The 25837-nt window shown below is 34.6% G+C and overlaps 1 protein-coding gene across 4 annotated transcripts in view; it reads left to right on the top strand.

Moving 5' to 3' along the window:
* capu (formin protein cappuccino) overlaps positions 1-23594 on the top strand; it is a 138274-nt gene extending 114680 nt beyond the window's left edge. For all 4 annotated transcript variants that reach the window (XM_074180207.1, XM_074180204.1, XM_074180205.1 and 1 more), the window contains 5 exons: positions 11007-11389; positions 15308-15517; positions 19205-19529; positions 22992-23289; positions 23347-23594. In XM_074180207.1, the coding sequence (XP_074036308.1) occupies positions 11007-11389; positions 15308-15517; positions 19205-19529; positions 22992-23289; positions 23347-23476 (1346 nt within the window). In that variant the 3' untranslated portion in view covers positions 23477-23594. The remainder of the gene's footprint in view (positions 1-11006; positions 11390-15307; positions 15518-19204; positions 19530-22991; positions 23290-23346) is intronic.
* The last annotated feature ends 2243 nt before the right edge of the window (positions 23595-25837 follow it).

The raw sequence follows: 25837 nt of genomic DNA, 5'->3' as shown, positions 1-25837 counted from the left end.
TTCCTATCACAACCTCAACTGTCATACCTCTTCCCCACCCCTCGGTGACTATCTCCCATACAATTTGAATAGGGAAAGTAGTAAGTGTGACACATCGTTAAAAAGATAATATCATAAGGAATTCAGCCATGTCAATTTTAGCTACTATCTTTCGATTTTGGCGCCTTCTTGCGGGAAAAAAACTGTTCCATATTCCAAATTATGATACTTCATTCGTGAGCTAATTTGATATAAATTCGTTAACAATGCATTATGGTGTTTTTCTAGGGGAAAAAACAAGATGGCGGCTTCACAATGATTTGATTCAAAATTGATTAGTGGTGATTTTCAGGGTCGGAAATTATGAATTGTTTTTCAGTGCAAAAAATCAAGATGGTGGCTTCAAAATGGCGGACGAAATTTGTAATTATGGTTCGATTTAACCCGACACCGAAAACGAATTCTTCAAAACACATGTGTTGTGAACATAATGCAAAAACACGTCAATTTTAAATACAAGGGGGACAAATCCTATCGTTACCTCAACTGTCATACTTCTCTCCCCAACCCTTGGTCACTCATACAATTTGATTAGAGAAAGTACTGAGTGTGACACAGCATCAGAAGGAATTCAGACATGTGAGTGTTCACTACTTAACTTTTCATTTTGGCGCTCTATTGCAGGAAAAACAACTAAACAATTCACGAAAAAATAACAAAAATTGAAAACATTACATAACTTGAAAATTGGAAAATTGTGAATAAATTTAACTACGATCATTACAAACTACATTGATTCATAGTAGATGCTCGAAGTGTTCTTCATTCACTACCATGAGTATAAGTTCATCTCAAAACGTTGTCTGACGTTTTGGAGCATGTCGTCTGGGGTTATTTGACGACATTCGGTAATAATACGTTGACGTAACTCTGGCAACGAACCTGGCTGAGTGGCGTATATTTTACTTTTCAAATGGCCCCATAAAAAGTAATCTAAGAGGGATAAATCTGGAGATCGGGGGGGGCATTCAATGCATCCTCTTCTTCCAATCCAGTGTCTGTGAAATCTTTCATCCAGGTACTGACGAACCGCTACAGCAAAATATCGAGGACCTCCGTCCTGTTGGAATATTAGGTGATCCTCAAGGTATCGGTTATCGTTTTCTATTATGTCCATTAACGTTGGATCAACGGTATCTTTGAGTAATTCCAAATACATATTCCCAGTCAAATTACCTGGTAAAAAAAATGGACCAATAATGCGATCGCCAAATATTCCAGCCCAAACATTCAATTTTTGTAGGGATTGCGTATGTACTTGGTGAAACACTCTTGTATTGCAATCTGACCAGTACCGACAATTATGTCGATTGATAATCCCGTTGAGATAAAAACAAAACAGTTTTAATTTTGTATGGATGGAATTTGTGAGCTTTCAAAATTCGCCCGACGGTACGTCGCGCGTCGACTTACTCCAGATAATTCAGCAAGCTTTCGTGTACCAAGATTGGATCCGCAGCAACATGTCCTGAAACTGCTACCTACACTGCTTCGTTTCTTACTGGATTTTCAATTTGACGTGTTTTATTCGCCACAGATCCCGTTTGTCGAAATTTTGAAATTAGTTTTAAAACGTATTTACAATGTACGTTTTTGTTTGGGTGTTGCTCATTGAAAATTCTACTGGCTGTGTTGGCACATTCGTTATTTTTGAAATAATATTTAATTGTTTCTATCCTATCTTGAATAGAATAAACCATTTTTTATTTTACTCGTTAATGTACCTGACGTACTACTGTCAAGAAACTGACACAAATAAGTACTGAAACAAAAGGTTTTTTATTATACTAATAGGTACATAGGCGTAATAAGTCAATTGTTATTCCAAAGATACGAATGTCATCAAATAATTTCAGAAATGCTCAAAAACGTCAGACGGCGTTTCGAGATTACCTTATACTCATTTATGGCAGTTCATGGCGAACAATTTGAGCATCTACTGTCAATTAAAGTAGTTTGCGATTATTGGATTACGTAATTTTTTCAATTGTTGTTTTTTCGTGAATTGTTCACATAACCTTTCAAATAAAATGTAAATTGAAAAACGAAACAGTTATTTTTCCTGCAATAGAGCGCCGAAATGAAAAGTTAAGTAGCGAACACTCACATGTCTGAATTCCTTATGGAACTACCTTTTCAATGTTGTGTCACACTTAGTACTTTCCCTAATCAAATTGTATGAGTGACCAAGTATGACAGTTGAGGTAACGATAGGATTTGTCCCCCTTGTATTTAAAATTGACGTTTTTTGCATTATGTTCACAACACATGTGTTTTGAAGAATTCGTTTTCGGTGACGGGTTAAATCGAACCATAACTACAAATTTTGTCCGCCATTTTGGAGCCACCATCTTGAGTTTTTGCATTGAAAAACAATTCATAATTTCCAACCCTGAAAACCACCACTTATCAATTTTGAATCAAATCGGACTATAATTGCAAATCTTTTCCGCCATTGTGAAGCCGCCATCTTGTTTTTACCCTAGAAAAACTCAATAATGCATTGTCACCGAATTTATGTCAAATTAGCTTACGAATGAAGTATCATAATTTGGAATACGGAACAGTTTTTTTTTTCCACAAGAAGGCGCCAAAATCGAAAGATAGGTAGTTAAAATTGACATGGCTGAATTCCTTATGAAATTACCTTTTTAACGATGTGTCACACTTACTACTTTCCCTATTCAAATTGTTTGGGTGATATTCACCGAGGGGTGGGGGAAGAGGTATGACAGTTGAGGTTATGATAGGAAGATGTCCCCCTTGGATTAAAAATCGACGTGTTTTTGCATTTTTTTCAGAACACAAGTGTTTTGAAGATATTCAATCTGTTTCGTTTTCGGTGCCCCACCCTGTAAGTGGTTTTCAACTTTATCTGAAAAGCTCTGAGAGAACATGACAAACTTAAGGAACCAGGCATTGCCAAATGCCTGGTTAATTTTTCCGGCTGTTTCGGCAGCGCATTGGTTCAATTCAAGAAAATGTTGGCGAAAGATCGGTTAACGACATCATATACTAATAAGTCGAGAAGAGACAAACAATTCAAAATTGAAAATAAAGTAACAGCATCAATATGTAGAGTATAAAATTTTCTATCGATCAGTATATACCTACACGACAAAGTCGAATATATATTTATTGAGATATGGAGTTGTATTTGTAAGAACACAATTCAAAAAAATTTGGTTTGAGAATATGAAAATCTCAGCTTCATGCAGCATGTTGTTGTTTGTTGTAGTTACCAAGAATTTCACAAGATAATCTGACAAACTTACTTAGTCCTCAGTTCAGTTTCTTACCCTCGAATCTACTTGTTAACTGTACCTCATCTTTACTTGGAAAGACGTTTCGGCACTTTCATTCCACGAGGACCCTGTTCTCCAACTGAAAGAGTTCTCAAGTAGTGTAGTTTCGGATGTAATGAGTTTCTATTTGACACAATGCCGCACAATTCGCAGCTACTTTATGATATATACCACTTTCGATTAGTCGAACACTTCCCGTGGAAGTATTCCACGGGAAGTGTTCCTTTAATGTTCGACGGATATATCATTTCTGGATAGAATCTAGCAGCCTCACTGTATACGGTGTTACATTTTTATCAGCAAAATTCACAACTATTTTTGGCACGTGCAAATGACTTTTCGAATGATTTCTATTATGTTCATGTCTTTGTAATTTTGTCGTTTTCTACATTTGGCATATAATGACAATGGCAGGTATAAGTTTTGATTGTATAAATTGAAAACTTCAGATATGTGATGCATTTGAATTGAAAACTTCAATAAATCAATAAATTCTTCACTAGGATTGCTTTTTCAATACATCAGTTTTTACGACTCTACATTCAACGATATTCTTCAGAATGGTGGATTTTTTCTTTCCATGGTTGCAGAAATGAAAAACAAAATTTGAAAAACCAGTTACGATTTATCAAATTACGATATTTATCAATATACAACTTTGAAACATGACAAGTTCTGGTTATGAAAATTTTCCCACACATTTCATGGAATATGTTATTTGCATGAATTCTTTACTAATCAACCTTTACAAAATATGGGTTTGTGAATCATTATGGCTATTTCGGATTAATTCAATGTGGATGGTGTCGTAGAATAATGATGAAGTTTTCTAGCAATTACCATATGGAAAACAAAAATCGAATTTCCAGAAGTACAGTAATTTGTGACGAGTTTTTCTTGCTGCTCAGACCAGATAGTTTAAGTATATTCATTTGTAATAATTAACTGGGTGTACAACATACATATTATTAATTTTTTCTGATAATTCATATAATCTTTTCATCAATAATTTATATCAGTATATGACGCTGCAAATTCAATTATGAGATTGTTTGTACAATTTCAATTGTACTGAACTTATCTATTTCATTTCTCTCATATCAGTGACACATCATTCATTGCATTTAACTAAGAACGTATTTGTTTTTCATGGCAAATCATATGAAAACTATCTAACGGGTGATTTTTTGATAGGTATAGGATTTGATTTTCAAAACAACACAAAAAATTTGAAAAAAATGATGAAATCTTTATTGGAATCGATAGAACGATCAATATAATGTAATATTTGGAGATGATTTCATGCAAATGTTGTCCGCGGCTCCGCTTTAGATGGCCCATGCGTAAGGTCCAATTTTGGCACACTCTCTCTAACATATCGACCGGTATTTCACGTATAAATGCATCAATATTGGCTTCCAGAGCGTCAGTCGTTGCTGATTTATCCCTGTAGACATGAGCCCCAACATGACCCCACAATAAATAATCCAAAGGCGTTAAATCACACGATCTAGACGGCCAATTGACGGGCCCCAAACGTGAGATAAACTGTTCACCGAAGGCGGCTCTTAGTTGGGCCATTGTTTCGTGTGCTGTGTGGCATGTGGCTTCGTCTTGTTGAAATCACATGTCAGGCATGTTCAATTTTTCCATTTTGGACAACAAAAAGTCGTCAATCATCAGACGGTAGCGCTCGCCATTCACACGTTCCGGCCATTGTCGTCTTTGAAGAAGTACGGCCCGATGATGCCATCGACCCATAATCCACACCAAACAGTGACTTTTTCGGGATGCATCGGTACCTCTTGCAATGCTTGTGGCTGATCTTCACTCCAGATGCGGCAATTTTGCTTGTTAACGTATCCTTCCAACCAGAAATGAGCCTCGTCGCTGAACACAATTTTTCGATAAAAATGTAGATCTTTCCCCAACTTTGCCAGCGCCCATTCACCAAATGTTAGACGTTGTAGAAGGTCGTGTGGCTTCCATTTTTGCACCAGCCCTATCTTATAAGGTTTTACACCCAAATCCTTTCGCAAACTTTTCCACTTAGTGGAGTAACAGAGGCCCAATTGCTGCGAACGGCGACGAATCGACATTTTACGGTCATCATGAACACTAACGGATACAGCCGCAATATTTTCTTCGGTCCTCACTCTACGTATGCGTGTGTCCAATAATGTCCAATAATGTAAACTGGGTTGAAATTTAGTCACAAGCTTCCGAATAGCTTCCTCAGTAGGCTGACGAAACTGCCCATAAATTAGAAGAAGTGTAAGATGCACTTTTTTCATCAAGCATGAATTTTGATAATAAAATTCAATAATTTGCAAGCGTTGTTCATTCGTAAGTCGATTCATGGTTAAATTATAGACCAAACTGAACAAGTCTGACAATGACACGAGACACGATTCACGCGTGATCTGTCAAAAACAGTGTTGCCAAAAAGATATCAGCAAAAAAAATCACTCATTATATTGTGTGAAAGGTGAGATGACTATTCAAGACAAATGTTGCTAGGATTCCGAAAAGTCGAACGATAAATCGAATGTAGTAGAATACGAGATGGTAAAAAGAAAAAATATAATTTTTTTTCATATCACTCACCTCAAATTTTTTTCCTTAGAACTTGTTGAGGAAATGCCATTTTTGTATCAATTTTATATGCATTGAAGACTCAGCCTAGAACCACTGATGAGACCTATGTCGGGTCGAAACAGCGCAGTCTGGTGTTAGATCAAATGAGTTGTGGTTGGGCTCTGGTTTTCAAATAAAAATACATGGTAATGCTGGTTCAGCATTACCACCGTGTTACTAATTGACATTATCATCTGGCTTAATTTGTACATAAAGTGATAAATAACGTTCAATCTCTCTACATTCCCAATGATATTGAATATTGTTCTAAAGTTCATGATGTGATCACGAGAAATGTCCACCTAACTAAGATCCTGAATATCAATTTCTTCTCTCCGAAAGATCATTCAGCTATTCAGCAGCTATCATTTTCGAATAACTCCAATCCCTGTGTCAAGTTTAAAACTTGCCCAAAAGAATATCAGAATAGCATATCAATATCAGACTTCGCCCAGGTAAAAAATTAATGTCATTAATTCTGGCCAAGATGTCTGCTTTCGTGTGGCAAGACGGCATGATCTTGAGATTCTAGAGTAGACTTTACTCAGTAGAGAGAGCATCATTACACCAAAGACTCCAATGATTGAAAGAAACATCTTAACCAGAGTAGTCTAGATAGAGTCTGCGGAGTTGGAAGAGAAAATCTCGATATGCTCCATCCGTTTCAAGATCCTCCGGAGCGTAGGAGCGTGTTCCGCAGGAGTAAATTTATTTCTGCGGTTTTTTATGTGGGCCTTTTACTGAGAGGGTTCCAACTTGGTGATAAAGTTGTGATTACCTCGTTCAGTGTCGAAAACTAAACCAAATTCATAAAATAAAAACTCCAATTCCTACTCTCTCACGGTCACAGACCATGTAGAGAATGTGATCCGAACTCCTGGTAACTTCATGGGCTCCATCCAGTACCATTCTGTCATTTAGACTCCAAAGTAAAAAGTCCACAGCCTCCCTGTTGTCGGCGGCAGTACAATCGCGGAAAGGCCGATTTGGGATACAAACTCCTATGAAGTCGCATCATTTTTCGGGTCTTTACGTCAAGTTAATGAACCTCATCCTGGGTCCATTTCACTACTCCAAAAGAGTGGAGTAAAATCGAAAAGGTAGAAGCTACTTTATTCGACCGTTCAGTTGACCAAATTCCTCAAAGTTTGTGCAGATACTTGCCGCGGAAAAAGTAATCCACTGAGGTTACCTCTTGTGGGTGACTTTGTTCCACTCCGAGGTAAGTGGACGTCTCTCCGGATGGTCAGGATGATTCTGAGCTGCCCGTCCATGCGAGTACTCTCACCACCCCAAAGGACTGATAGTGATCCTTCTCTCCAGAGGTTCAGGATCATCCATTTGAATCAAAAGGGTGATCTTATGCCTCCGGTTTCCGGGGGTGTCACAGTTGTACCATCGAGTATTTCTGAGCGCAACAAATGATTAGAATAGTGAGATACAGAAAAAAAAGGGTCTGGGGGAATCGCCCTTTAATACACCCCTTCTTAATGTGACCCGCTTTGTTTGAACTCAAGACTGCCAGATGTTATGATGGAGCGAGTGTTATCGGTTGGTCAAAGCATCTCGCTATTTCGTCGGATTCCGTAAGGCATCTTAGCAAATGCACTATGAGCTCGTCAGTATCAAATGCCTTGCGGTAATCTATACAGGCCATAGAGAAGTTACGTCAGTTTTGTATTGAGTCCTGCGTTACACATCTATCGATGAGCAAGTTCTCCTTACAGCCAGCGACTCCTGTCTTTGACCCTCTCTACTCTACTTTCGAATACTCGGTCAACTCATAACACGAATTTTTAGGAATCTATGAATCTCAGCTCTTAGGGATAACAACAGTCGCCCTTTGACAAACCAATCCGGAATCTTCTGCTCTCCATGCAGCGATGAGTTTAAAACTATAGCCAGACGGCATCATTGTCATTATCATTATGCCTCCTCATGAAATTATCATGCTATACCTGATAAATTTTGCACATCTCTTTCCTTCATGATCTTTCTATAGTGATTCGCAGATTCATAGTTTACCTTCCTTTTCTTCATTAGTTTCTTCTGAAGTACTGGCATTTGTTCATTTACTGCTTCATTTTTATTTTTTTTTTATTCTGAACCTACATTTCTGAATGAAAAATCTAGTATGAAATTTCAATTTTGAGTGTGAATAATCGTTTTTTTGTAAACCAAATTTCAAAAGCTCTCTGAAACTGTAAAATTTATTAAACTTATATTGCTCTCAAACCTAAAAAAACCCATTCCATTGTTTCTGTGAATCTCTTCAAAAATAAAGATATACAAGCTGAAAGTGTTCTGATTATCACCAGTATATCCGCTTGCTGGAACTTCTTATTAACAGTAAATATTTTCAATTCTTCAACATTTCATCTATATCAACAACAATTTAACTTACCGTAAATAAGTAGTTTAGAGAGTTTTTTCTTGCTCACATCAATAACATATTGTTATTGAACTGAAGGAAAACGTTCGAATGAAATAATTTGTTTCTTATTAATACGTGAGGTATGCTTGAAGACTGGCAGTAAACACGGTAGGTTGAATGGACTGACGCCACTCCCCTGGCTAATACCACGAAGGGCGTTGGATTATATCCGACAGGCGTCATAGCAGGAATCTTCACAGAAAATTTCCTGCATATGCAACTGGCAATACAACTGAAAGGGTCGACCTTCAATTTTGGAACGGGCATACTTGCAGATCGGTTTGGTGTCATTGGCCACTCATCAGTGCAAGATAGTGGTCTGCAAGTGTGCCCGTTCCAAAATTGTAGGTCGACTCTCTCAGTTTTATTGCCAATTGCATATGCAGGAAATTTTCTGTGAATATTCCTGCACTGACGCTTGTGGGATATAATCCAACGCCGTTCGTGGTATTAGCCAATGGAGTAATTGTTTTTTGATAGGCGTCAGTCCATTCAACCTACTGTGTAGGTATATTCGAGACTTGCTTGAACGTTTAAAGTTCATTTCTTTATATTTGGAAGAATTTGTGTTTGTCAGATTTTGGTCTATTTATAGGAAATGTATAAAGGAACGTTTTCATATGAATTCAACATTTTTTATATTATATTTTCAATACTACCAAACTAATGAAGTATGAATTTCAGTTGAAAAACCATATTGACATAGATCAAATATTCAGTACCTACCAATCTCAAGGACTAGTTTTCATAAGATTTGGAAAACATTCTAAAATATAATATACCATGCTTTTCATTTAATAATGGTGAACCACGAGTCAAACTGTTTCATCTGAGTTTGAAAATGAAGAAGAAAATTAAGTATTTTTTGGAAAAGAAAGTTTTTGGCTTTCTACTACTCCATCTTGATACAAAAAAAATGTGGGAATCTTCCAAAGAAAGAAAGAAAGTAATCAATTTTAGAAGAAGTAACTTTATACATAGATGTATAGATCATGCAAACAAGTTACTTTCAAAAACAAATCTGGAAGAAAAAGCCTTCCTGAAACAACCACGTTCATATAAACATTGAATATTTTCTTTATTACAACAACAATAAAAATAAAATAAAAACAACATTGAATTACACGAAAGAAAAATTCTTTCGAAATAAATACAAACTGAGTAGAAAAAAGTGTTTTCTGTATAATTCAGTGTTCATATAAAAGTATTTGTTTCGAAAGAATTTTTCTTTCGTGTAATTCAATGTTTATATGAAAGTAGCTGTTTCAGGAAGGGTTTTCCTTCCAGATTTGTGTCTGAAAGTTACTTCTTAGAATGATCTTCGCATGTAGGTTAGGTTAGGTCCAAAGTGAGTGGGTCTATTCGACCCTCCACCGCAACACGCAAGTGTTTATTGTGGCTCACACCTATTCGCACTCGACCAAATAAACCCAGCCGATTAGTTTGTATGATAAGTGGTCTTTCAGGTCGGATGGTAAGAGTACGGCTCTGCCCAGCGGGGCAGACACAAAGTATATGCTCTGCTGTTTCATCTTTAATGAGGTAGTCGGATAGTCAAGGTTCAACCATGCAGGGCTTTTTCGCCTCTGGTTTTGGTGAATCATCACTTGAGCGCAAACGTTTGCTAACCTGCTCATGGGGGGTTTGTTCCTCCACCTGAGACAAATTCTGCGTACGCCGCTCAATAATTTGGTGCAAGGCGATTTCATAAGGTATCTCGCTCTTGAGGAGACGACTCAGTCGTTTCTTGGCTGCACCACCAAACCTTTTTTTTGGTTCAGTTATTGGATCAGGAGTTGGAAAGTTGAGAAGCTCTCGCTCCTAATCTAAATTCACGGTGAGGTCAGTTGGAGTCGTAAACTCGACATCAATCTCCTCTGTAGCGTCAGAAAGAATTTTTGAGTTTACTCTGTCCATAAAAGTCCAACGAGTAGCTAGGGAAAGGAGATCAATCACGGCAAAGCCTCGCATTACCGTGACAAGATGATGCTACGACGAGAGGACTCCCAATATTTTGAAGGATCCGTAGAGACAGCTGATACGTTCAGTGTAATTCATCCTCTCGGCACGGATAAACACACCTTAGGATTAAGCCACCGTTGGGATGTCATTTAGAAATAACAGAACCACAAGTGATTCTGTCATTCACGTATCCAGCGGGGCTACGTAGAAGCAGGCATTCGATGTCCGATTGGCTCAACCCCCACATCCCAAACAAATACACTCGCCAAAAACAGTATGCACAGTGGTTCAGGCAATGAAAGATGAAGAAGGACAGCCTACTCGCCCACACACACATCTATATATACGGTTAATTTTTTCAAAATTGATTACTTCTTTCATTTGTTTGGAAGATTCCCACATTTTTCTGTATCAAGATGGAGTCGTAGAAGGCCAAAACCTTTCTTTCCCAAAAATTAGTCATTCCAAAAAATATAACCCTTTAAAATTGAAATTGAGTATATTATGAGTCTGCGGCAGATATTGTAACTGCTAGAAGATAACCATTCATTTTTCTACGATGTCTTTTCAATATCTCCCACTGTCTAGGACCATTACATTGAACTTCCTGAACGCAATCTTTTTTCCAGCTTTGACCAAACCCCCCGTAAATCCAGTAGTGCCAATGAAACCTCTTTACTGGACCAGAATTTTGGCCACCCAAACAGATACAACGGATGACCCTAAAGCAAAGAGTGCTCTTTGGAGGGAAATAAATGAACTGCCATTAAATGACATGTCAGAGTTCGCCGAGCTGTTTTCGAGGCAAGTCGTCAATAGGAAACCTACCGTCAAAAAAATCGAACAAAAGAACAAAGTCGAACCAGTCAAGCTGCTGGACGGGAAACGATCACAGAATGTTGGAATCTTAGCCCAGAGTTTGAAGATCGATACTCAAGAAATTGAAAACGCCATCTACAATTTCGATACGTCTATCGTAAGCTTGGAGGCTCTTCAGCAAATTTATGAAGTGGTATGTTAGTATAGTATAATTAGTATAGTAATAGTGAGTATACTAGTTTCGATATTTGAATTATCAGAAATCGGATATAACAAATCATTCACTGACACGGATGGATCCAGAGCGGGACGGAGGGGGCGATCGCCCCCCCCCCCGAGACATCGCTCGTTCTCCACCCAACATACCCTAAAATGATTAATTAATTTGTCTTATGTTGAGTTTCGTAGACAGGTAAACAGGTATAAAACCGTATGCGTAAAGTCACACCCTCATCCCTCCTCCACCAACACCATAGAATCATTTTTTATAATATAAATTGAAATATTTAAATAGTTTGCTGTTCATTATTCGTATTATTAGAGAGAATCACGATCTCAGTGTTATGGTGCTATGATTTCAGATTAAAATAAATACTACCAACACTGACATAAAAACTTGGCAAGTTGACTTGCCATATATATATATATATATATAGGGGATAGGGAGCTAAGATGATAGACTTTGAATTAATACAGAACTTAAGTTACTAATTGAATACTTACAATGTTAGTGAGATTGGTCGCAATTGAGTTAAAGTTAAAACTAAAATATGAACGTTGTAATCAATGATAAAAACAAATAACAACTAGACATATATAAGACATATGAATTAAAATAAAAGCTACAATATATATATATATATGTATATATATATATATATATATATATATATATATATATGTATATATATATATATATATATATATATATATATATATATATATATATATATATATATATATATATATGAAAAATAAATAGATAAGTACTTTTTGATTATTCCCATATTGATTTCAATTTAAGAGCCACCGGTATACAGCTGTTTCAGCCTATTGGGCATCGTCAGTACCGGGCAGGCGGTCCTCGATTGAAGACAAAATGAGAAAAAGCCAAGAAAGTACTTGATAAAAATAGCTGCGTAAACGCAAGCGAAACATAAGTGGAACCACCTATTGGTGTGACACCCAAGTCAACTTGCCAAGTTTTTATGTCAGTGTTGGTGGTTTGACCAATCAACCGACAACTGCGGTAGCAGTTGTTGGTTGATTGGACGATCTGGATGTCTCTCATTAAATACTCTACAAACCTCTCTAGTCATCTCCCGAAAGGCGTACAATTTCAATTTTCTCTCTTACGCTCAATCTTGCAGCCATGACACAAAATAATTCGAAGAACTGTAAGGTGAATACTGTTGACAATAGTACACTTAAATCTTTCACAAGTGTCAAACTGTAATATAATTTCAATAAAATAAAATCAAATTTCAATAAAAAAATCGCTAATAAAAAATCCCAGTTTTCGACTAAGAAAAAAATATCGTAGTATGCCCTGAAACTTTAATAAACATTTGAAATTTTGTCCCAAGGTAGACCTTTTAGTACTTGACATTTCAAAAAAAAATTATTAAAGTCGGTTCACAACTTCAAATTTTAGGGGAGCGTTTCCATTAAAAATGGGTCACACTGTATATATTCAATGTATGTTTATTTGCTAAAATGCGTTAGTTCACTTGAAACTGGTTTAATAAACCGAAACTATGACGTAACAAATGAAAATCTTAGTAGAAATTAGGCAAACGTTTTTTTTATCCTATATTGAATCTGAGCTGACCTTACCGACACTTAATCAACATTTAATACACCAAATGCAATGAATGTGATAGTTTTACTGTATATATTTTCAATGAAACCAAACCTTACCTGTAATACAATAGAAACAGAAGTTAACAGTAACAAACCAAAAAAAAAGTTTACATTTCACTCATAAAAAATATTTCAGTGTCTCATGGAGCATTATCAGAACTATGAATAGAGTATAAATCAAACTATCATTTCTTTAAACGTTTAATGTGGTAAAATGCTAAAGTTATCATACGAAGCGACTTGTGTTTCCAGGCGCTATTATAAGTTGGTTCATTGCATTAAAATGAAAGTCTGAATTTATCCAAAGTATGAAGCCAATCAGTTGATTTTGATTATTTAACAAAACACGATCTTCAAATATTGAAATCAGAGTTATGAGCCACAAACTTCCACTGAAACTAAATATTTCAAAAAGTTTATTTCTGGAGATTATTGCATGAAAAAAGGATTTTTTTACAATGATTTATCTACAAATATACAGTCGTAAGAGAAATTTGAAGCCCTGGTTTCATAATCACTTGTCAAAGTTGATTGAGGAACGTAATAAATACTTTAATAAAAAAAAAAGAAATTCCCTGAATCAGAATATTTTTTTGAAAAATATAACTTTTTGATTAAATCAGTGTAGTGTCGCAAATTCGAATGGAAATTAATGGAAATGTTATCCTTTGTCCCTCGATTTGGGCAAAGCTTTTGATTCAGTTGACCATAGTATATTGTTAAAAAAATTATTCAATACGGAATCAGAGGTAATTTTCTTAAATGGATCCAAAATTATTTGTATAATGAAAGACAATATGTTTATATAGGTGATCAAAAAAATATAACTTGTGGTGTACCCCAAGGGTCCATCTTGGGACCTGTTTTTTCCTTATATATTAATTCTCTAGCCAATATGAAATTGAATGATATAATCAAATTAGTTGCTGATGAACAAAAAATGATATGGAGAATTATTTGGATGAAATTCTGATTTGGCTTAATGAACATAAATCTAGGCTCAATTTAAACAACAACAAAATTTATAGGTTCATACATTGATGATAAATTTCACGGAATAAACATATTGAAACATTAAAAAAAAGGAATGTTTTACAAGATAAGAAACTTTATACCTTTGGAATGTTTTAAAATATATATTTTAGTCTCATTTATTCACGTTTGCTTATTTCCGTTTGGGAAACAGCAAGTAAATCTATAATCAAACAACTAAAAAATCTTACAAAACAAAATGATAAGAAATTACCCTATTTGGGTAATTTGGACATATTGGACATATTTACAATCATGCCACAAGACAAACCAAATTTCTGTCAAAAATTATGAAAAAAACAAATTTCGAAGAAAAGTCGATATATCACGATGGGATCATTATATATACTTCAATTCCAGAGAAGAGGAAGAATCACAATGCCATCACAAAATTTAAATATCAATTGAAAAAAAATATAATTAGGGAAATTTCATAGTTTACATTTTTTTTTCTATCACACTTCTTACACCTTACGATTTGATCTACACAAACTTCATTTTCAAAAATATATTGCGCGTGTTTTGCTATCAAAGTAGTTTTTTCGTAGTGAATAACATACATGTACGTTAAATGATATAGATATAGAAATAAAATACTTTGTCTAATTTCCACTTACTTAATGTATTGATATTAATACGACCAAGGTTTCGGTTTTTAACGAAACCTTGGTCCGAAAGTAAGTCGATATTAGACATATATATCTATATCATTTAATTGAAGATGAATTTCCACAAAATGAATAAGTCATCAATATCACAAATACATGTATGTTACTGACTACGAAAAAGCTAATGTCTTAGCGAAACATCTCGTGATATATTCATCAAGTAACGAGCGAATCAATAAGAAAATAAAAAGACCTGATATTCGTTTTCAACATATATTTTCTGTAACTTTTTTTTTGTTCAAGATATGTTAAGAGTTTATTGTTAAATATCTTATTCATATTATTTCATAATACTTTGTAGTTAATTAAAGTCCTTAATTATAAGCATTTGGCGTTTCTTGGGACAATAAACTGAATTGAATCTTCTTTTTCTAATATTTTTACATGTCTGAGAAAAAATGGTAGTGTTCCATAATGAGATATTTTTACAAAAATTAATATTACCAAAAGAACAAATTCGGGAATATTCATAATTTCACATTTTTTTAAATATACAATTAATTTCATACAATTGGTAATGAACTAATAAAATAATTTCAATATTTCAGAGAGCTACAGGCGAAGAATTAGAAATGATTAAATCCCATTTGACATCCAAACCAGATATTCCATTGGATAAACCTGAACAGTTTTTATATGAGCTCTCAGAAATATCACATTTTGCTGAGAGAATATCGTGTCTCATGTTTCAAGTGGAGTTCGATGATTCTATAAGTACCATTGGCCATACACTGACGAACATCAAAAGCACCTGTGATGTAAGTATTTTAAACTGATATATATATATATATATATATATATATATATATATATATATATATATATATATATATATATAATATATATATATATATATATATATATATATTTCTAATTCTAGAAAAACACCGTTTAATATCAGATTCGCAGTATGGTTTCAGAGATAATATGTCTACACGAGATCCAATTAGAATATCAACACAAAAAATCTATCAATCCTAGATGACACCATCAATTGGTGTCTTTATAGATCTGAAGAAAGCTTTCGACACTGTAGATCTGTTTAAAAAAATTAGAACAGGATCTGAGTCAGATAAAAATGTGGTTTGATTATAGGCTATTATCAATAAACTTTGAAAAAACATTATGTTTACCATTCAGTAGCTATGATATAGCCCTGCCTACATACGAAATTGCTCTCTCCGATGTGGCTGTCATCAGAAATGTCAAAAAAATTAAGTACCTAGGTATAATCCTAGATAGTCATCTTAGATGGGACCACCACATTCATTATTTGGTGAAAAAATTACGATGTATTCTATATGAATTCAAAAATATAACCAGTATTCTCAATTTCGAACTAAAAATAATGATATACAAAAGTTTAGTAGAATTACATTTAAATTATGGTATTATTGGCTGGGACAGAGTCTCCAAAACCCATCTGTATTCCCTCGAGGTAATGCAAAAATGTTTTCTCAGATGTATTCTGCATAGAGACTATACCTACCAAGCGACCTCCTATACGAAGAATCCGAAATATTCGATCCAAGTCATCTTTTCTTTATTAGTATAACTACAGCATAATACATGCACAGAAATGAATTGATAATTTTGGACCATAAATATAACACCCGTCACAAAAAACTATAGTGATACCAGTCATGAACAAAACAGTAGGTCAAAAAAAATTATCGATACTTAGGCACAAAACTTTTCAGCTCATTACCGATAAACCTGAAGTGCGAGACAAATCCAAAAATGTTCAAAAAAAACCTCAAAAAATATATCAAACTTATACCCTGTGCAGAAATAGCTGGAAAAATAGAGCACCAACACGATATTTTTCAAGCTTCAATGTAGTACATCTTCCAAATATATCTCTCTTCAACTGATGTATAATGAGTTTATATACGCATGACCCCTATGTTCTCGAGGACGAAGGTGGGTATTTTCGCGGATGACACCGCGATTTACGCGCACTCTTTCTCTAGCGAGGTGGCGAAGCAGCAGCTTCAGATCCACCTCGATTAGCTAGTCGTGCCGTATTTCGAACAAAATAAAATCGAAATAAATCCCGATAAAACTGAACTCGTAAACTTCACGAGGAAATTCACGAATGTGAAGATCTTCAGGAAGTTCCGAGTTAAGGATAAGTGCATTGACGAGCAGAAGAGTGCGAGATATCTGGGAGTGATCCTGGACAAGCGCCTGAACTTTCAGGAACACTTGAGTATGGCGATCCAACGAGCGGGTGCGGCGATAAAACGCACGTATCCGCTTAGCACGGAACTCTAAGCTCAGTGTTGACAACAAGTTGCTTATTTATAAACAAATAATTAGGCCGGCTATGTTGTACGCGAGTCCTGTGTTCTGCAGTCTCAAGAAGTCCCCTTTGATGAGACTCGAAACAATGCAGAATAAGGTGCTCCATATTTGCACTAACAGTCACAGATACATTTCATTGAACAATCTGTTAGATCTGGCAGAAGTGGAGTCAGTCACCGACCATATCAGGAGACTGGCTCAGAAATTCTTGCAAGTTCTTTCTACCGAAGAGCCCGCTGACGAGGGACGTCACGGCAGTTAGAAGCTATCATGGACAGCGCCGTAAGCACGGGCTAGTCTATGAAGAACTGGAGATATACCGTGAACGGCGCGAATGCGATCGCGCTTAGTTCATGGAAAAATTGGATAAGAGTATCCACGCACACATGATGACGTGATAGCAGAAATACTCTTACCTGGTTTTTTAATGAACTTTTTCCAGGGGGTTATCGACAACTGCTACCAACAAACAGACGAATGATTCTCTGAGAAGTACCGAAACGCGACAGAATGACAACTTCCGCGTAAGCCTCAGCAGGAAGCGGAAAACTATAGATGAGGCTGATATAAGGCGTTTTTGAGTGAAGAGCCAACCGCCAACACCAGTGGGGGCGTCTCCCACTGCCCCATCGGGGGACTGTGTGGAGGCGCTTTTCTCTTCCGTGCGGAATTCTTGAGAGCGCAAATGTATCGGGATTTGTATATATTATTTTTTATTGTATATATTTTATAAACAACACAAAAAAAATACCTTAAAATTGTATGGAGAATAGTCAATAAAGAACATTTTGATTTTGATATATAATGAGTCAGTATCATGAATTCCAAAATGACTGCGTCATGTATGTTCATCTTGATATTAAGACTCATGAGTTCCCTTTAGTGTCCTATACCATGTACATGCAATATGAATTTTATCATGATGATTATTTCTAAATATGTAGTCTACTATATTGTGTCACTAACAAAGTATGTCTTAATTAACTGTAATCGCTTCTTTATACAATTTTTTATCCCTGTATGTAACAATATGAATACTTTAATTGAAGGGGTTATATTTTTAGGAGTGATCAATTTTTGAGAAATAAAGTTTAGGCTTTCTACTACTCCATCTTGATACAAAAAATGTGGGAATTTTCCAAAGGAAGGAAGTAATCAATTTGAAAATAAGTAACTCTATATATGGATGTGTAGATCATGCAAAGAAGCAACTTTCAGACACAAACTGGAAGAAAGCTCTCCTGAAACAGCTACTTTCATATAAACATTGAATTACATTTTTTTCATGTAATACAATGTTTATATGAAAGTAGCCGTTTCAGGAGGGCTTTCTTCCTATTTGTGTCTAAAAGTTGCTTCTTTGCATGATCTACACATCCATGTCTAGAGTTACTCATTTTCAAATTGATCACTTCCTTTCTTTGGAAAATTCCCACATTTTTTGTATCAAGATGGAGTAGTAGAAAGCCAAAAACTTTCTTTCCCAAAAATATGAATACTATATCTCTATTACTGTTTCCCATTACGCCACGTATATTGTTTCCGATTTCACGATCTTGTGACTCCTTTATCTCGAGTATATGAGGTATCATATGAATTTCATAGCATAAATAAGTTATTTTCAATTTGAATCTACTGTACTATGTCCATTAATATATGCCTATACCTTAATAACTTGAAATCGTTCCCATACAAACAATTTTTAATTATATATATTATCCTTCCTTACACACAAGTAGTTCACTGCTTTGTAAGTTCTTGTTTTGTTTTATTCATATTTTGTCTAAATGAATGGTATTGATACCTTAATCAGAAAGTGAATAAAGTTATTATTATTATATTATATTATTATTATAAAAAAATATTGATCAATATTCTTGAGATCAAAAGTATGTCACAATTTTTTTTAATGAAGTTGAAGTACTGAACAATATTTCTTTAGTTTTTCTTTTGTTTTCAAGCACTCCATATTGCATGGAGTGCTTCCAGCATGTTATAAATAACTAGTTACTAGAGGAATTTCTCATATGTCGTCAAGAGTATATAAAAATATATAACAAACTTTACAAACTACTCGATATTGTTGCTGAATTCTGATATTGATGAAGAGTATGTATGAAGAAGTATGTATTTTTCAGTATTTGGTTAATAGTGCCGAGTTGAAAGAAGTTTTGGCTATCATTCTAACTCTGGGTAACTACATGAACGGTGGCAATATGTCCAGAGGGCAAGCAGATGGATTTGGTTTGGAAATATTATCCAAACTTAAAGATGTGAAATCGAAGGACTCGCAAACAACATTGCTTCATTACATTGTGAGACTCTACATGAGAAAGATTGAAAATCCCTTCGAACCTAATCTACCTCTTCCGGTGCCAGAACCAGGAGATATTCGAAGGGCGGCATCGGTTAATTTTGACGATGTACGGATAGATTTACAAAAATTACAGAAACGATTGGAAGGTAAGCTTTGCAATATAACCATTGAAATGATTTGAAAGACGAAGTATAATCTCTGTAATAAGTCCATAGTTCGGTAATAAATACGTACAGTGTGTAAAAGCCAAACGGAATACATTCATTATTTCGTTTTTCTACACCCGTACTCTAACAATACACTTATATGACCATAATCCGTTTCATAATGATATCCATTATGATACAGATTTTTCATAACGATACAGATTATCAACCAATAGAAACCCATAATTTTTCAATCAAGAATCCTGTTCCTTTGTTTGTCCTAGATTCTAACCTAAGTAACTAATTGCTTTATTTGTCAAAATCAGTTTTCATATTACCTACCTATATTATCAAAATGTCTGAAAACAGCGATATAGCGAATATTCTTAAAAGATCAGATTAATTACAGTTGTTATATTCAATATAAATATAATTAGAATCTTTATAGTTTTCATATATCCATGATAATACCATTAAGTTTGTGTTTTTTTTAAATAAGAGTTAATTACTGTAAATGTGTTCAATACAAATATAATATTTATAGTTTTTCATTATTTATCGGGTTTAGCGTATGCAACTCTCATGTAATGGTTATTATTACACTCGCATATACCATACAAAACTCTCCTTCGGCTCGTTTCGTATCCCGGTTAATGCTCGTGTCTTAATAACCATCATTACATGATCGTTGCATAATATACTATTACTGTACATATTCAAAAAAAATCCCGAAACACATCAAATGTAAACTATAATTTGGCATTATCCAACGTAACAATGGCACCTCTAACTTCAACCCCCTTTGAATGACAGGTACAACCCCCAATTCTTTGAATGGGAAGTAAAGGATTGTGATATATCGTTTGAAAGGTCTCTTTATTCTCTATTCCAAAATATTATTGCTCTCAAGTTCATTGCAATAATTAAGATAAAATAAATTGAAATCATGTGGCTACCGAAATTCGCTAAAATACACCGCAAAACGCAATGAGATGTAGAATACGAAAAAGAACTATGGATGTTAACGAAGTAGATGCTCATAATGTTCACCGCGAACGTCTTGGCAACATCCTAATCTCAAATAAAACTATCTCCTAACATTATTAACATATCAGGCGTGACCGACCTAATCGCAAGCGTTATTCGTTGTTCTGAGTCATTCAAACCTGAAGATTCAGTTTTGTACACGTTGATTTTTATAAAAGCATAAAAGAAATCTAATGATGAAAGATCAGGTGATCGCGCTGGCCATTCAGTCGATCCTCGCCTCCCTATCCACCGATTGAAAACTGTTGTATCGAGGTATTGCCGGACATTAACTTGGTAATGTTTTGGTGCTCCATCCTGCTGAAACCATATCGTCTTCACTGGAACTTGAGGGTTTCCTGGATCTGGATAAAAATTTGCTAAACTTGGAATAACATCACTTTGAAGTAGTACCGAATAAAAAAAAACTGATCGATAGAGTTTATTCTATGATTTTCACTATAAGGGTTTTACAAAAACCGCGACACGTGTTTCGTTATACAATAGCTTCTTCAAGCATAACAAAGCATAACAGTTATGCTTGAAGAAGCTATTGTATAGCGAAACACGTGTCGCGGTTTTTGTAAAACCCTTATAGTGAAAACCATAGAATAAACTCTTTTGATTAGTTTTTAAAATATAGATTTTTACAAGTATCGGCCAGTTCTATTCAATTAGTGCCAAATAAGTATCGCCATTCAAGTTGCCCTCAATGAAAAAAAGACCAATGATCCTAAAATCTCTGCCCAAACATTAACCTGTTGAGGGTACTACGTGTGTTCTTCTCTCTCCCAATGATGATTTTCCGTTCACCAATAGCGGCAATTTTGCCGATTAGCATGACCGTTAAGAGACAAAGTATACTCATCAGAAAACATTACGTCTTCTAAATGGATGATATTGTTATCCAACAAAAATAAGTTCTTCTATCAATGAGCTCCTGAGTAGGTATCATTTTAGAGGGATGCATTTTATTTTCTTTCAATATGTTTACTATCGATATATGGCTAACATTGAATGTAGTGGATGCCTGTCTACTCGATGTATGTGGGTTTTCCTCAAACTCAAGCATCACATCTAATTTGAGTTCATCACTCATTGCATTGGCAGCTGCTTTTTTTATCTGCCCTACATGACCAAGCTCGCGAAACTGCTTCTCTATTTTGCTTATTGTTTCTTGAGGGCAGTAAATTAGGAAATTTCTCATGAAATAGGCGAGCTATTTCCTGTTGTGTTCGGGTTTTATCTCCGTAACCAATCATTTGTAAAACTGTTATTTTATGCATTTCCATTAATTTAACCATTTGTCAGACTTGAAGTTAACGAACTTCATACTTAAATTAAAATACTGACAACTGATGTTGTAACATACAAAACAAGTTTACAAGTCGTTTCAAACTAACGTTGCCAGGAAAATTATTTAGTTTTTTAATACCATCTAAAATGAACATCGTTATAGTTTTTTCTTAATTTCTTATTACCAAAACCTCAACATAAAATAAGTTTCAAGTATATTGCAATAAGTCTTGAGTGTATTTTATCGAATTTATGAAACATACTATGGAGATAAATTTTGCGTAATATACCGTTAGTAGAAATTTGGTATCTAGTTTACTTTTTGGTGATTTCATTAGGTACAGGTTGTTGATCTCAGAGATACATTGAGAAAATTTAAAGTGAAGTTATGTAGACTCCGAGGAGAATATGCAAATTCAATACAAACTGTCTTATTTATATCAACGATTAATCTGTTTTTAAGACACCAGTCATTGAATTCTTGCAATATAGTGTTCACTTGGGTATTCATTTCATCCGATGTTTTGCTCGATAAAATGATAGACGTATCATCTGCACAAAGGTACACTTTACCATAACTTATGTTATCAGGAAGATCATTGGCATAGAGTAAAAATATCAACGGACCAAGAATACTAACCTGTGGTGTCCCTGTTGTAACACACGTCAGATAATGTATTGTTTTGTTTCACCTTAAAATATATATTATTCGAGTAAAACACAATAAGCCTAATAATATTGCCTCTGATACGAATGTTGAAGAGTTTTTCAGAAATTATTTCGATACTTAGAGTATCAAAAGCTCTACTCAAGTAGTTACACAACTACTTTTTTCTCATTGATTGATTCATGTACTTGTTGAACCAATTTGAGTACCTACTGCTGCTTTTTAGAGAAGACTCTGATGATCGTTATGGGGCGTTAATTCTTGATGTTAGTGCAATCGCCACCTTTCAATATGGGAATCAATAGTGCGATTTTAAGAGCAGGGTAGCCTTCAAAAGAAATACATGAGTTTATTAGGTGCGCAATTGGTTCAGATATAATATCAATACATTCTTTAACAAGTTCGATAGAAACCTCATTAACCTCATACAAGACACAAATGTTAAAAGTGTTCAAATAGATGTATTTTTCTAGGTTGCGAGAAGAAGTCTCAAAAGATCATCGAAGCCTCGACCCCCGATAATCTTCAGCCGTTCAAGGACAAAATGACAACATTTTTAGAAAATTCCAAGAAGCAGTTGTCATCTGAATTCGAATCGCTGGAAGATTGTCATAAACAATTTATTTGCACCATGAAATTTTACCTTTTCAAACCGAAATCTGGAACATTGGAAACATTTCCCCCTAATTCATTCTTTGAATTATGGTTGCAATTTTCCATTGATTTCAAAGACATTTTCAAGAAAGAACTCATAAGATTAGAAAAAGAAAAGTATGATTTTCTGTTCTCATAGCATACAATGAAATAAACAATAATTCTTTGTTTAAGGGTACAAGAGATAAGGAGGAGAGAGCATGAGAGGAAATCGGAAGGAAAGAGAATAAAAGAAAGAGAGAACGGACTCAAGGCGAAAATAAAGAGATTACAAGTTAAACAAAAGATTGAGACTAGCCAGTGATTATATTAAATCTATATTTTAAAGTGTTATTTATTTCGTCGAATATTTTATTGTATTTATACGTATTTGTTAGGATTTTTTAAAGTTTGAATGAGAAATGAAATGAATATTTTTTTACTATTCGTGTTTTCTTCCGTATTTGATTTTGAAGGCAGGTTTTTGAAAACCCTTAACTTCAAAGGTTATCAGGCAGTATAGAAAAAGATCTACTTCGAAATTTATATTACTTTAAAAAAAATACCTGATGCCATGTGGAGAATGCTACCATATGGCAGTAACTTTTATGAGAATAAATATTTTTTTATTGAATCCATTCCATATTTTTTCAAAGTTCAGAATAATAGTCGAAAGTACATTTCATAAAACACGTTCAAATCTTACAATAGTCTGTCCAGAAATAAGAGAAACTACAGCAGCATATTGTAAAATATGGAACATAGTCATGAAATAATTCAAATTAATTCAAGCAAATACATGATCTGAAAGATGTTGCAACCTCAACTTCAATATTCTGAAACAGAAACTCTTGGTATTCACAACTCCATCTTTTAATATTCCAAGTTTATGGACATCAAAATTTATACGATGCTTCAGCTTAGTTCAAGGAATGATACTCTGATGGAATTCGATTTTCAATTATCGGAAATCATCGACTTTATGTTGATGATATACACTACCTTGCACTGACGAGTGGCCAAACAGCCCGAAACCGGTCTGCAAGTGTGTTCCAATAATTGAAAATCTATTGCGGCAGTCGTATAGCCAACAGCATATGCAGGAATAACTTCTGTGAAGGATCCTGCACTGACACCTGTCGGATATAATCCAACGCCCTTCGCGGTATTAGCCAGGGGAGTAGTTGTTTTCTGAGAGGTATCAGTCCATTAACCTACTGTGTAGGGAGTTGAGACTGGCCTGAACGAGTTGTTCTTAGATAATTTGATTTATAGCCAGTCTTCAAGTATGCCCACTGACTATATGTGAAAATTTTTCCACCAGGACTGGTGGAATTTCAGATGAAATGGATGGTAAAAATAGTTAGTAGTTAGTCTTTGGACAGTGCCCACCAAAGTCTATTCCATGTATGAAAATGTCGGTGCATTATTTGTAACTAATAAAATCAAAAGTCTAGCTTAAAAGTATATACCATCACTTTTCAAAATATCAAAAAATTTTCATAAAAATTTTGTTTTTATTAGTAAATATCATCTTTTGTGTTGAAAAACTGTATTTTTTGTTAAGCAAGTTTCATCCCATATGAACGACAAACCCTCAGGTGTCAAAACTTGTGCAATTTAAAGAATAATGAGGTCTTACCGTTTAAGGTGCAATTGATAGACTGATAATTTTTTAATATATGTCCTTTATTTTTAATTGCTCGATTTATAGCAGATGAAGACTTCTGTTATCTGCTATATACCTTTGCTACTCTAGTTCATTCACTCTTTAGATTTTCTATAAATTCATCAATATTTTGAGTTATAGAGAATGTACCAACTTTCATGAAGATCCAAAATTTATGATAATGAAATTTTCCAAATTGGGTACACTTTGTGATGGACATTTCATTGAAAACAATAAAACAACTTGTTAACTGAAATAAAATAGTGTTGATGCTGATGGAAATCAAACCAATTCAATGAAAATTTGAAAATTAATTGGAAATTAGGAGTAACTTCATTACCTTCGAGTGTGCCACAACTTTTTGAATGGAAGTATAATATCAGATAAATTCCTCCAAATTTCTATATTTTCAATTTCATATATACGACATGGTTGTTACTTTGTAGTACAAAGCGGCATTTGGATATTGTAAAGAAACATGCGAAACTGTGGAAGTCTGTTTAAAAAAATTGTGTTATTGAATATACAGTGGATTTCTTTAATGTCCCCCCCTTTTATTTTTTGAACAGGTCAACTCAATAAAATTAAATTATGGATAATGAAATTAATGCATGAATACTTCATTTTGAAGTGAAATTGACAGATAAAACTTTCAAGATGGCGACTGGGCGTCATCTGGGAATAAAATTAAATGGAACAGGGAGTCTTGTTACACATCATTTTGAAGCTCCTGACGAATACTTCACAACCCTAGAATATGATGTCAATATCTTCACCCACTACAAATTGGCGGAACATTTTATACTTTCCTGAAGACAATTAATATCGATATTTCTAGAAATATTCCTTTTTATCTGCTATATGGCAATTCCAACAACCCGATAAGGTTTGTTAAATTATTTACGGTGCGACGCGTAACTTTCACGAGACCGAGAGCATTTTCAATGAACGTTTTCCGAATCGTCTTGTCTGTAGAAAATATTTGAGGTAACTTGTATTTCAAATTCACAACTACCG

This window comes from Leptinotarsa decemlineata, unplaced genomic scaffold (assembly GCF_025532065.1).
Source record: "Leptinotarsa decemlineata unplaced genomic scaffold, Ldec_3_MD MMD2_tig00026294_RagTag_RagTag, whole genome shotgun sequence".
Lineage (NCBI taxonomy): Eukaryota > Metazoa > Arthropoda > Insecta > Coleoptera > Chrysomelidae > Leptinotarsa > Leptinotarsa decemlineata.
This window is presented reverse-complemented; position numbering and strand designations above follow the sequence as displayed.